The sequence below is a fragment of the Lynx canadensis genome, chromosome E1 (genome assembly GCF_007474595.2).
Source record: "Lynx canadensis isolate LIC74 chromosome E1, mLynCan4.pri.v2, whole genome shotgun sequence".
NCBI lineage: Eukaryota > Metazoa > Chordata > Mammalia > Carnivora > Felidae > Lynx > Lynx canadensis.
Window position 1 is genome coordinate 35,308,917 of NC_044316.2, and position 13,595 is coordinate 35,322,511.

At 50.1% G+C, this 13,595-nt stretch overlaps 1 protein-coding gene across 2 annotated transcripts in view; it reads left to right on the forward strand.

Annotated features, from left to right (window-relative positions):
- The first annotated feature begins 2,018 nt into the window (after positions 1 to 2,018).
- Positions 2,019 to 13,595, forward strand: part of FAM117A (family with sequence similarity 117 member A) — a 44,578-nt gene continuing 33,001 nt past the window's right edge. For both annotated transcript variants that reach the window (XM_030296940.1, XM_030296941.1), the window contains exon 1: positions 2,019 to 2,249. In XM_030296940.1, coding sequence (XP_030152800.1) covers positions 2,054 to 2,249 — 196 coding nt within the window. In that variant the 5' untranslated portion in view covers positions 2,019 to 2,053. The remainder of the gene's footprint in view (positions 2,250 to 13,595) is intronic.

A 13,595-nucleotide genomic window follows, 5' to 3' on the forward strand; every position in this document is an offset into this window, starting at 1 on the left:
ATCTCACAGGGGTGATAACAAGCATTAAACGAGAGAATGAACACACAGTACTTAACATGTACCTGACATAGAGAAGGAAACACAGTGAATGTTAGCTGCTACCATTACTGATTTTGTTAATGGAGGTGTGGGACAGGGCGGTTCCATAAGATCTGATAAAAATCTGAGCTAGAAATCAAAAGGACTCACCTTTTTGGCCCTTAGTTTCCTTACTCGCTCCCTAATAAAAATCTATGGTTTTCTTCTTCCAGATTGTCAGGAGAATGTAAAAAAAAAAAAAATGATGAAAAGAATATGAAGACTTGGAACTAATTGCAATTGAGGAATATTATAGGTTGCAAGACACTTTTTAAAACACTGAGTTAAGTTTATAAAGACTCTGATTTTTTTTTATCAGTTCATCAATTTTTGTTCATTCCTATCTGCCTGTGTTAAAGTTGTCTTCCTCATGGAAAAGGATTACAGCGTTTCCCAGCCAATAAAAAAGATTTCAAATGCCAGATCTTGAAGTATACCCTTCAGCTCCGCTAGAGTATACTTTTTGCAAAGAAAACCATGCTTCCGATGTTCCATTGCCTCAGTTTGCTCTGTGTATGTAAACTGATTTTAGTATTCAACCAACTCTTGAATTTCCACTTTGGGTATTATCTGTTTTCAATACATAATCACAGAATGACCTCTCCTTGCCTTGTAGGATGCTCCCAGATTACCTCCTTTTCTCTGATTAGCTAGTATGGCTTCAGGGAATACCTTCATTTTAACATTAAAGTGGGCAAAAACAGAAATAGAAAGATAAATCTGCAGCAAGATCAAAAATAGAATTCATAGCTAAATATAAATCTGGAGGGAATTATCCAATTATTTGTGTGGTCCCTTATCGCAGACAATCCAGGGTTCATTGCCTTTTGCTTTTTCCATATATAGAACAAAACAGTTAATAAATACCAAGTGTAATATTTTTTTCTTTTGAAGAGTAATAGTTTTTAATAGTAACTGAAATGCTGTTTCCTTCCCAAATATCCTCATATATACTATAGCATTGATTTTTACAAAAGCATGCATCCTCTTCGGGGACCGTCTCATCTCATTTTGTCTTGTAGGTCAGAGAGCATAGAACTGGGAAGACCAGGATTTGCTAATGGAGTCACTGTGCAAATTTGGGCAAGTTTCTCACTTTGTTCCTTCCACTCTGCTGAGTTAGACTTGGAATGGACGGCTCTGAAGGGAAATTCCCGGCTCCTTTTCAGTCTCAATATAATTTACAGGCTAGCAGCTGTTTTTTTTTTTTTTTTTTTTGGGGGGGGGGGGGTTGGACCCACACCAGCTAGGGACTTGGAAACGTGGAGAAAGACAAATGTGGGTGTCACATGAGGCACGGTAGGCATTAAGTGCACGAATATAATGCAAATCGCATGCAAATATATGCAAACTTTGTATTAATGTGTAGACTCTTACTTTGGAGCTTGCAAGCAGCACTGCGATCCTATGAGGACTCAAAACTCATATTTTTAGGTTAAATCAAAAGTAATGCTTTTTGAACTTATCGCTTTCTTGGTGCTTGCCGGGCTCATTTGCTGGAAGTTTGACCACTCCTCCCTACCCCCATAATGATTTCACTAGTATTTGATTCCATCTTACACCCGGCCCCGCCCCCGCTTAGCCTGACGTCACGTGACAGAGTATTTGCATACTACCTGGGACTGGGGTGTGACGCTCCCCTTTTCTGCGTCTTCTCATTGGTGGCACTGGAGAACCAGCCTCTTCCGGACGGACCAATCAGCGGCCCCTCGGGCAGAGGAAAGCGGGAGGGGGTGGGATGAGGGTGGGGTCTAAGGTTGGATCGCTAGGCATATCGACCAGTCATGCTCTAGAAAGGGAAGAACAAGCCGCGAATTGGTTGGGAGGAGGGGTCTGGGGGTATGCGGGCCAATGAGAGCTCTGGGCTGAGGGGGCCGGTCTCCGCCCCGCAGGGCAGATAAGCAGCCGCAGCGGGGGTTGGGGGGCTGTGTGGGGCTCGCTGTGGGGCCGAGGCAGGCAGGCTGTCGGGCGGGCGATGGCGGGGGCCGCAGCGGGCGGCAGAGGCGGAGGTCCCTGGGGGCCGGGGCGCGGAGGGGCCGGGGGGCTCCGGCGGGGTTGCTCTCCCCCAGCCCCCGTCGGCTCCCCCCGGGCTGGGCTGCAGCCGCTCAGGGCCACGGTCCCCTTCCAGCTGCAGCAGCCGCACCAGCGCCGGGACGGGGGTGGCCGCGCAGGTGAGCCGGGCCTGGAGCGGGTACCGGGGGAGGAGTCGTTGGGGGAGGGGGGGCGCGTGACGGGGGGAGGGGTGTGGGGAGAAACGTGAGGGGGAAGTGGACGGGGGCGAGGGGAGAGAAAGGGGGTCGCGCAAAGTCTGCGAGGGCGGCGAGAGCGAGGAGCGGTGAACGCTGGGGTCCTCCGCTGGGACAGAGTGTGCGGGGAGTCGGGGCCGGGAGGTGAGGGGAGGGACATGGCAGACGGAGGCTGGCTTTGGGGGCGTAACCGAAAAGTGGGCAGAGGTGTCGTGTGGGGGTGAGTGGAAGACGCAGGGGTGGCAGCGAGGTGTGAGGAAGGAATGAGTGGCGCGTGAAGGGGGCGCCCTGTGCAGGCTGGCGCTGGAGCGAGGAGCCGGTGGGCGCTGGACGTCTGCACCGGGAGGGGGAGGGGCATGGAGGAGAGCCCCGTGGAGCCATGTGTTACTTCTCCAACTTGAGTTTGGCCCCGGCATCCCGCTCCACAGCTCTGGAGTTCCTTTCCCCAGCCCTTCACGTGCACTTCCCTTTATGCCACTTCCCGGAGCTGGTTTCATCCGAGCCGTTGGAATAAGTTAGTTTAACGGCGTTCACTACGGTACAAACGCTCCGCTCCGATTTCCCTACATTCCTCTTGGTGTGGCCCACAAGTTGTATGCTCCCAGATCATTGACCTGCTTAATATGGCTGTCTCATTCCAAGCATCGTGTGTGTGTGTGTGTGTGTGTGTGTGTGTGTGTGTGTGTGTGTGTGTAGAGCCTGGGCAGTTTGCCCCCTGCCATTCCCTCCTACCCCCACCAAGGCTGTTTTTGTCCCAGGCATTGCCAGCCAACGTGGCAGTGGGGTGAGGGCTACAGTCAAGTACAGTGTGGCAAATACCCCCATTTTCTGAACAGCACTGAGACGGTGCCTTAAGAGCAGCTTGGTGTGGTGGGTGTGGGGAAGCTAGGGAGGATCAAGATTAACCTTGCTTTCACACTCAAAGCTGTGATGGATCCCCCACAAAGGCAGGCAGTTAGGAATGGGGAAAGGAACCCACTTACATGAGGAGGTTGGCAATAAGTGGAAAGTGAGGCTTGCACTTGATTCACACCAGATGTGAAAAAGATCACTGCACACTTCCAAAGCCTCAGAGTCTACCAAACGTACAGAAGGCATGGTCTCTGCCGTCTAATGGTTAATGACATTCTCTACACCAGAGTTTCTTGAGCTTTTTGTGATTACTAAGCCTCATTGCCACACTCCCCCCCTCCTGAAATTATAGCTGCTACAGTGCCTTTCTAGATAGGAACGGGATTAAGAGGGTCTCTGAAGTTGAGAGTCCAAGTCTCTTTTGGATGGGCAGTGTGAATGTTAACACTGCATCTTGGAACACAGAAAACTTGGGCAAATCTGGCAGCAAGATGGTGACCAACTAGTAAAAAGTATGCCTAGAATCTGGTAGCGTAGAGCAGGGCAATGCCCAAACTCATGCCTATCTTGAGCCATAAAGCAAACCACAAGATTACAAACCTGTTGGTTTTGTTTGGACTTCCCTGGAGTCCAGGGAAGTTAGTAGAACAGCAAGCACCGGAGCCTTAGTCACTTTTCAGTAGAAATCCACAGAAGGCCTGCCTATGCAGTAGCTGGAAATCTGGTAGCGATCGTATTTTAAGAGCAGTTATTTTGTGTCTACCACAGAACTAACACTGAAGGCAGAAGCACTGGTGGATGCTGTGGAAAGAAGAGTGTAGGTTTGGATACCTGGGTTCTTTACATGGCCTCTTTTTATAAGGCCACGGGCCCTAAGATCCTGGTAAAAACCATAGGAAGCTAGAGTTCTGCGTAACTTTTTGCGCGGTTTAGGGCGCGTTGAGTGGCTTCTTGTGTATGGGTTTGGGCTGATGGGTAAATTCTGCACCTGTTCGTACCCCAGAGGCATTCGTGAGGCAATTATCTGGTATCTGGTGGGATTATGTATAGATTTTCAGCGAGGCAGGACAGAGGAAAGGTAGAAGGAAGGAGTGGTCTGGGCCTGTGGACTTCTCTGTGAGTAGACGTTAAGGGAAACGTGTATGGCCTTTGGTTTAGGAGCACATTAGGTCTTCTACACGTTAACTTTACCATCTATGTGCATTCAGATTGTTTCCATATCTTGCACTTGAGAAGTGGCAGAAATGGTTTCCTCTAGGCCAGTAGGGTATGTGTGATAGGAGGAAACGCCTTGCATTCATAAACCCTTAAGAGAATCCTCCTGGCTTTGGGTGCCAGAATTCCTGCATTTACGATCCGGGCTCTGCCATTTACTAGCAGAAGGTGCCATCAGTGTTTGCCGCCGCTGATCGTCACCCTTCCCTCCACCTAGCCAAGGTGAGAGCAGTGTTGGCCAAACCCATTGCTTTCAGGCTTCAAAGAGCAAAACCTATATTGGTCTGAAAACCAGTACTGCAGGTTTCAGAATTTCAGGGCCTCCTCCTGCGCTTGTATTCCCTCATCTTTTAAAATGAGCTTTCTAGGGGCGCCTGGGTGGCGCAGTTGGTTAAGCGTCCGACTTCAGCCAGGTCACGATCTCGCGGTCCGTGAGTTCGAGCCCCGCGTCGGGCTCTGGGCTGATGGCTCAGAGCCTGGAGCCTGTTTCCGATTCTGTGTCTCCCTCTCTCTCTGCCCCTCCCCGTTCATGCTCTGTCTCTCTCTGTCCCAAAAATAAATAAAAAACGTTTGAAAAAAAAATTAAAAAAAATAAAATAAAATAAAATGAGCTTTCTAAACAGGGCTCTGGACCCAGCTGTTGAAAACGGGCACGTGAGCTGGGACAGGGTTTCCGGGATAATCAGGTGTCATCACTGTTTGTTTCCCACCTCGAGGTGACGTAGCGTTCAGGGCTGTGCAGTTATCTCTCTCCCACACCACCCTGTTGTGTTCCTGACGAGATAGTTAGACCTTGTAACACAGGGTGACGATGTAAAGAACAGGATTTACTTCTGTGGCCATTCATCCATAAGGATGTCTTCATAAAGTGCAGGACACGGCTTCCTTTCTTTTCTGAGCCTGGGCTAGCAGCGCGGAAGGCAAAAGAAAGCCCAGAGGAAATGAAGGTCAACTCTAAGAAAGCTAAGATCAACCAGTGGGGAATAGCATACCCAAGATACATTTCTTATGGCAGTTCCCCCTCTAATTAAATTCTCGTTTGCTTCTCATGTCAACTGGAGGCTGCTAACTTTTATGTCTTCCACGACCACTGATGGACCAAACGGGACTAGGAGGTGAACTGTTCTGGGTTTCAGTCTTCCCTATCCTGCTTAGTGTCTCTGTCTCATATCTCTAGAATGAAGATAATGTTTAATCCAGCTTTGCAAATTCTTCTCTAGCGGAGAAGAATTACTGGGGCCAGCTAGGTGCTGGGGGAGCCAAGTGTCGCCCTGTGTACCTCCGGTGCCCATCAGAACCTTCTTCAACCAGGGTTGGCAATTATGGCCTGCAGCCAAATCCAGGCCTCTGCTGTTTTTGTAAATAAAGTTTTATTGGAACACAGCCCTGGTCTTTCTTTAGTGTTGTCTGTCACCATGGTGACAGCGTTGACTAGTTGTGATCGAGACCATAAGGCTCACAAAGCTTAAAATATTTACTATCATAGCACTTTTGTAGGAAAAGTTGGGATACCTTTGTCTTAGACAATGTTCCTCACCATTATTCCTACATAAAGATCAATTTCAATACATGTAGCGTATACTTTCTCAGAAAATTCTAAGGGAGATAAAGAAAGGTAACAAGCCTGTATTCCCACTCATATTTTAGGCGAAAAGAAAAGGGGGGGTCATCTGCCTCTAGTCAGTTCTCAGTCTTTGTGGGAGATCAGCACGTGTGAATGGAGGCTCTCTACCCTCCACTGCCCGCCCGCCCCGCCGCCGTCTTCAGGTGGCATGTGTTCAGTGGACATAAACTAATTTGGATTTACATAAAAGCTTGGACTGTTAGGCAAATGCTGTACCCCCTCCCTTCGTACCCCCTCGGAAACCACTGCAGTGAACGCATTTCACTCGTTGGAAATTACTTTAGGTTTATCTCCTGTTTGGGATTTTTCTCCACCCCTTTTTCTCTTTATGAACAGCCGGCGGTAGTCATGGCTGCCCTAAATGCTGGCTCCCCACGGGGAAGTTAGGATGGGTTTACTTCAAATGTCCACTTGGTTTCTCCTGGATGGCCGTGTCAGTGAATATAAGGCCGCATTGTTATTAGCAATGCTATCGGTAATTATCTAAACTCCTTTCCTGCAGTGCTTTGGAAACTTAGTCCTTGGGGGATGGGTGTTTAGATAGGTCTGGAACCACATAAAGGAGGTCCCTTATTAGGGACCTTGAGAGACAGCCCTCATCAATTCCTGGTCCTTCTGGACCCTGGTACCAGAAGCAATCCCAATTCTTCTATGCCAAGGAACCACCTTGCTATACTGAAGCCTGGGGGTGCACTTAAAATCCTTCAAGAGCTCCAGCTGTTCTTGAAAACTCTGGGATGGAGGCAGCTTCTGTCTGGGAAGCGTTTAAACACCGCTTAGCCTGATGCTGCTTACTTGCTTTTGACAGCTTTGCCCACACCAGGCACACGGTCAGCAAAAGGCACTGCTGGAAGTCTCTCTTAAATGATATCACCGGTGACGGCATCCTTGAAATTTGGGGGCCACGGTTGCTTCACTGCTTTATCCCTCTGGTACGCAAAGGAGTGTGGGTCAAAGTGCTCTTTGGTGTTTTGGATCGCAAAGGATTCTGCATGTTTGAAGTTCCCCGCTCACGTAACGTAGAGCTAGGATACTTTTAAACCATCTGAGGTCAGTGGAGGAGGGGTGAGAACAAAAGTGGGGTGTGGTGGTAAGAGGACATGCTTCTCTCTGGTTCCAAGTGGCAGCCAGATCTGCAGAAAATTTGGGGTGGGATCGGAAAACTTCCAGTTGCGGTGGCCACATGAGTTTTGCCAAAGTGGTTGGGGGAGGGGCTTTTAATAGCGGAGAACACTTTACCCGTATTTTTTGGCTACGTTATATCGAACGGTGTCATGGGCACCATGGCCACGTTCTTCCTGATCTTACTCTTTTTTTCTCGTGAAAGTGTAATTAACATACAGCGGTTATATTAGTTTCAGCTGTGCAAGATGGTTCAACCATTCTATATACATCACTCAGTGTATTTCCCTGGTCTTAATGGAAGTGTTAGAAATCAGGCGTCCTCGGGGCTCCCTGGCTGGCTCAGTTGGTGGAGCGCGTGACTCTTGATCTCTGGGTTGTGAAATCGAGCCCCACGTTGGGTTGTAGAGATTACTTTTTAAAAAAGGAAAACAAAGCGAGCATCCTCCTCTGGGTTTTTACGCTTCTCACATAGAGCCTTTGTGCTATAAGGATTCACACTTCAAAGTGTGATATGTTGTGGGGGCAGGTCTGCTGTTTCAGTCTGGCTGACACAATCCCATTTATCAAGTGCTGTTTGACGCCCTGCTCAATGCTTTCCTAGTCATACCTGGGCTCATCCTTATTCTACAGGCAGGTTGGAGCCCTCTCAGGGGCTGCAAGGGGAAAACCTGGTGTCTCCTTCCCAATCTAGAGAGAAGGTGGGTACCTACCAGCACGTTGGTTGAGTGAGAGTGGACAATCCCTTCTTGGGTTTGTTAGTAAGTTTTACCCCACTTTGAGGTGGATAGAACAGGAGTCGGGAGGACGTGGAAGCCGCCAAAAGATGAGTGGGAGACCTTGGGCCACTTTTCCCCCTGCCTGAGGTTGAATCTTCACAGAGGGCTCCATTATTTGGTTTGCAGGGTTATGAATTAACCAAACACGAGCCGCATCTATTCACATTGTTAGGTCAAAACCAAATCCTGATCTCTGAGAGAAAAGAGTTTTGGATTATATTTGAAGTTATAATTACCGTGGCTCCAATTCCTCTCCAGCGGTGAGGAGCTTGTGAAGGGCTCGTTGTTCTTGGGAACAGCTGTATGGAGGGAATTTCTCTACCGCCGGCTGCCCGCACTCAGGCCTCCAGCTCATGGTCCCCACCAAACCTCCTGGTTTGAAAACTCTTCCCGGCGCTTTGCTTCTCTCCTACAAACCTCTCCTCAGGGTCACTACAAAGCTGCGTGCTCAACTCGGGAGTCTTTTATTTATTTATTAAAAAAAAATTTTTTTTTTTTTCAACGTTTTATTTATTTTTTTGGGGGACAGAGAGAGACAGAGCATGAACGGGGGAGGGGCAGAGAGAGAGGGAGACAAAGAATCGGAAACAGGCTCCAGGCTCTGAGCCACCAGCCCAGAGCCCGACGCGGGGCTTGAACTCCCGGACCGCGAGATCGTGACCTGGCTGAAGTCGGACGCTTAACCGACTGCGCCACCCAGGCGCCCCAACTCGGGAGTCTTTTAAATGTTTGTCCTCAGGACCCGAAGAGCCTCGGTTCACTTTCACTGTGTCAGAAGGCTACAGCCAATCAAGGTGGATTTAACGAACTGAGAAGAATGCTATCAAAGTGTTTCATGATAGGGAATCTTTTAGCTCCAGCCCTTGAGGAACCTGGAACTGAAGTCTGGGCTCTGTGCAGACAGATACTTACCCTGCCCTGCTCACTGAGCACTATGGAGTGCCTTGAGCTCAGCATTGCCTGCGCATGAACAATTGTTACTTCCAGCTCCCTAATAAAAGGGTGGGAGGCTGGGGGAGGCCTGGGAAGATTCCTCTGGGGGCTTTGGTTGATCTGAAGCAGCAGGGCCTGTGATCAGGGCAGTGGAATCTTCTGTGTGGCTGCCCGAATGTGGCTCTTAGAGAATGGGCAATATTTGGCAGGGCAGAGTTATAAGTTTGGGGTGCCTCTTCTCGGGCCCTGAATCCCCTATCTTGCAAATGGAGGGTGGCTTTTCTTGGAGGTGGAGGGAACTATGTTAATCAGCGCAGGCCCAGTCTACCCCCAGCTCTGTTACCTGAATCCCCTGTCATCTGATCCTAAATGAAACATGCACGAGAGCCTTGTGGTCTCACCTCCTAAGAGGCAAAGGTCCGATTAACCATAAGACCTCCAAGCGCAAATTACTAACACGTCCACAGTGAATATAAGTACCAAGCCAGGCAGGAGGAAGGCATAGAATAAGGAATATTAGTGTTAGGTAGGGTTAATTAGAGAATTACTGGGATATTTCTAGTAAGTTTTTTTTTTTAACTTGGGCCAATGTGTTATTCTCACCTAAGGTGAATAAGCATTTACTCTCCTCTCTTCCCTTCCCTTCAAAGTGGCATTGGTGTGGCCCTGTCTGGTCAGCTGTGTTTCTTCACTTTCTCAGATCTCTTTAGGCCCTTCAGCCCCTGCTGCAATTGTGTGCCTGCCTTTTTAAAAGGTAGGCACCTCATGTTTCAAGTTCAAGTGCAATGGAACTCACCCTGCAGCTTGAACAGATTTGAGTGTTTTTGCAGAGGGAGGGCCAGGGCAGATGGGGAGTGTCGTGTTCAATAAATACTTGTTGGATTGAGTTGCTGGAAAGGCAGCAGGGGTGGGGAGAGTGAGCCACACTTCCCCAGGCTCATTTGAAATGGTTTTTCCCACTTCTGGTCCCCACACACTGTGCCCCCTTTATATACCTCTCTGCAGCTACTTCCAAGGCAACCCCCCCCCCCCCACCTCCCCGAAGTGTTAGTGTTCTCTCTCTCTTTAAATCACTGGTCTCCTATTCATCCTGGTCATTGGGCTTGAAGCCCAGCTGGTGGCAAAGACGTGGCATTTACCATGGATGTCATTGCTAGGCCTGTAGGTTCCCTTCCCTTCATACTTAAAGCCAGAGGTGAGCTTGGGCAGTTAGGTTACCAGGTCCATCCATGAAACCAGCCACCGTTTAGGATTTTGTTATGATCCGTGAAAAAAAAAAAAAAAAAAAAAAAAAAAAGCCAGACTACCTGGCTTTATTTAGGCTTAGAAGTGGCTATGGGTGACAGGCCAGGAAACCAAGATGAATACTGGTACCCTTTCATTCCAGGTGGATTTACACCACATTCTAGTCGTGTTATAATGTATAGCAAAGGGAAGCGGAAAAACAAAGTGTGAATCGCTGGCCTTTCTAGGCTAGGGAGCAGAACTGGCTGTGGGCCCGGGGTGGGGGTGGGGCGGGGTTCAGGCTTCCCCTAGAGGTGTGATCAGGCTGGGAGTCCCCCCTCTCCCAAGCGGACACCATCCCGCTTCTCCTGTGCCCCCCAGGCCCCCAGCAAGCGGGGAAATGCTCGAAAGAGATGCCCGTCATCCTTCTCCGAGCCCTGGACACATGCACCGTCATCCATGGAGACTGTTCCTCTGCCTTTCAAGTTGCCAACCATGGGCCCGGCGGCTTAGTCAAAATGGTTTTATGCACCTGCCCAGCTGGGGGGTGGGGGCGGGTAACTTTGGACAGAGTAAGATTGTGATTGAGAGGAAGGAGAGACAGCTTCTGTTACCTCGACCTCCCTTCTCCTCCTCCCTGCCCCACACACTACTGCCTTCCCTTGAAGAGTTTTCTGTGCTCGGTGCGTGTTCGATCGCCCACACGGCTTGGAGAGGACCGGCGCCCATAACACGTGTGCTCCCTGCCCCACACCTGCGAGCTGGCTGTAAACCTGCCACACGGCCTCTGTCTGGGGATTGTCTTTGTAACTCATACCATCAGATATGACAGACCAACTGGGGTTGAGGGTGGAGCTCGATGGCCTTTGGCGAGCCGGAGGGGATGCAACCAGAGAGCTTTCTCACGGGATTACGCAGTCCGGATTAGAGATTGTGAAGAAGGCGGTATGAGCCGCGCACCCGTGTGGCGTGTGCACCTCTCACTGCCGAGAGCAGCATCTGGGCTCTTTCTCACTGGAACCGCGGGCCTGGGTGGTTCTGTGTTCACAGGAGAAGACGAAAGCAGCTCCTTCACACGGAAAGCAAAGTCGGTGAATCCCAACAAGGTTTTGTCTTGTTCAGGGAAGTTGAGCGTATAAGTAGCGCTAGCCTTTTTTTTTTTTTTTTTTTTCAGCCCTGTAGGTGCAGGTGGCATTTACTTGTTTTCGCAGATAAGTCACCGAGGCCCAGAAAGGAAGTGACTTGCCCCAGACCACGTGACTAATAAAGCCCTGTTGCTCCTGATCTCAGGGCTCTTCCCACATCTGTGTGGAGAACCCATTGTGAATTTCCTCCCAGGTTGGCACCCTCTGCTGCCTGCCCCCGCACACGGCCCAGCCTTTGTTTCCCTTCTGCGTGTATGCCTGGAGCCCAGGAGTGGAAATTCGTTCGTTCGGTTGACCCAAAGAGAATTGGAAAGGAAAAGGACGGCAAAGAGGCTTGTTCGTTCCTTGGGCACCCCATAAGCGCCTGTCCGTTTGGTGTGGCCCATTGGGAGGTGGTGGTTAGTGTATTAAACGTGTGATAGGATAGTGGCACCATTTCCCTGCGCGGAATGCGAAGCTAACCAGGGACAGATAGACCCAGGAGGCAGGCAGGGTTTTCCTGCCTTTGTGGGGTCACAGTCCTGGAGAGCTTGGGCCATGTCAGGGAGAGACCCCTAAGATAGAGCCTATGGGAAAGGGCGTCTTTCTTACATGTGACTGCTTGGAACCCCACAGAGCACCTGGGAATAAGTGCGGGTGGTGCATTCCTTCAGTGGGGGGCAGGGGCGGGTGGCATGGTACCATGATGACAGCTTAGTCTTCCTTACAGGGAGGGAATCCTGGTGCAACCACCCCCCTCCCCACCACACTCTATTTGAGTGCGTCTCCTCTTCCTAGCTTCAGGTTACATGGGAGTAGAGTCACTGTGACATGCGGTAGTGCCTTGATGAGACCAGCGTGCGCGCAGTAAAGGGGAATATCGGGGACTGGAACTCAGGAGAAAGCTCCATCATCTAGGGGCTTGGTGTCATGGAGAACTGCCTGGCCTGCTTCACAGAGGTCACCTGGCCTCTCCCGAGAGGGTGACGGGCAGCTCTTCCCTCCTGACCTCTCTCACGAAGCTAGATTTTGTGTAGAATTCTTGAATGTTCCGATAGCCGTATGCCAACCTGCAGTGCTTCTCAACTTCATAAGGGAGAACCCATTATGACAAATATTATCGAAAAAAATTCTGTATAATAAAACTATTTCCATGGTTCATATAACTGCTTTGTTGTTGTTTTTTTGTGGGTTTTGTTGTTTAAAGAAACGAGTAACCGACTGTTTTCTGTATCAGGTACTCTTTCTTGTCCCTGTCCATATATGAATTCATCCCTAAGCCAGGGCACTTGAGCCCTAGCTGTTTGCATTGGAGGCAGGGAGAAGGGAGAGGAGCAATGGACCCACCACCAAGGAGCAAGGGCCCCCTGGCTTCCATTTCATCTCGAACCTTCCACCCTCCGATACGTCCTTGTTTTCAAACAGAACACCACCCAAAGACCCAACAAAGGACGGTATGTGTGTTTATCTGAATGTGAGTGTGTGTCTGGAGCGTGAGTGACCACGTAGGTGTCGAGTAAGCGTGTGCATGTGAAAAAGTGCACGTGACAGAAAGCGAATGGCAGAAGCAGGTGGGGCCAGGGTCTGACAGAAGGTGAATCTGGGTAAAGGTTATGTGGGGTTCCCATATGCTGCTCGTGTGCTGGCATCTGTGAGCTTGAGATTATTTCCAAATAAAAAGTTTAAAACATGAGTACATGCTTGACTGGTGTGACTGGACCAGGAGTCGTAGAATATGGCTCTCTTCCCTCCATCTTATACATCTCTTATTCTCCCCATTTAACAGACAGCCAAAACCTGAAGCCCAGAGAAGTAAAGTGACCACGTAGCGCACGGGGGCGAGGCAGGATGGGGTCCACGTATGACCACTGTAGTAGGCCACCCCTCAGGAGACTAGACGCGGCTGTCCTTACTCCCCTGAGCGGGATAAGGGGACCATCAGAGTCCAAGAACGATTGGGTGCCTGCCGTGGGTGCCTGAGCCCGTCGTGCCCCGCGCTGACCCAGCCCGGGGGTCAGCAGCCACTGCAGCGGTCTGCGAAGTGCACTGAGTCCGTCTCATGATGTCCAGGTACCTCCTCGGGGAGAACACTTTTCTCTTCTAAGAAACACTCTTAACTCTGCTCTTCAGTCAGCTCTCTACGTTTCTTAAAGTGCAGGAGATCGGAGGCCTGTCTTGCGCCAGAGCCGTGGAGTGGATTCTATTTTGAGTTTTTACGTCCGCGATTGGAGGGTGAGAGCAGTCGGGTTTGGTATAGAAAGCAACGCCAGAGGTACGGGCCTGGCGCCAGAGCGCTTTCTCGACCTGAGCACCAGGTGGCCGGTGGACCCTCAGGAGGCCTGGGGGGGGGTGAGGGTGGGGGACATTTATGCAGTTTCAGTGCGGCGTGTCTTTCCCA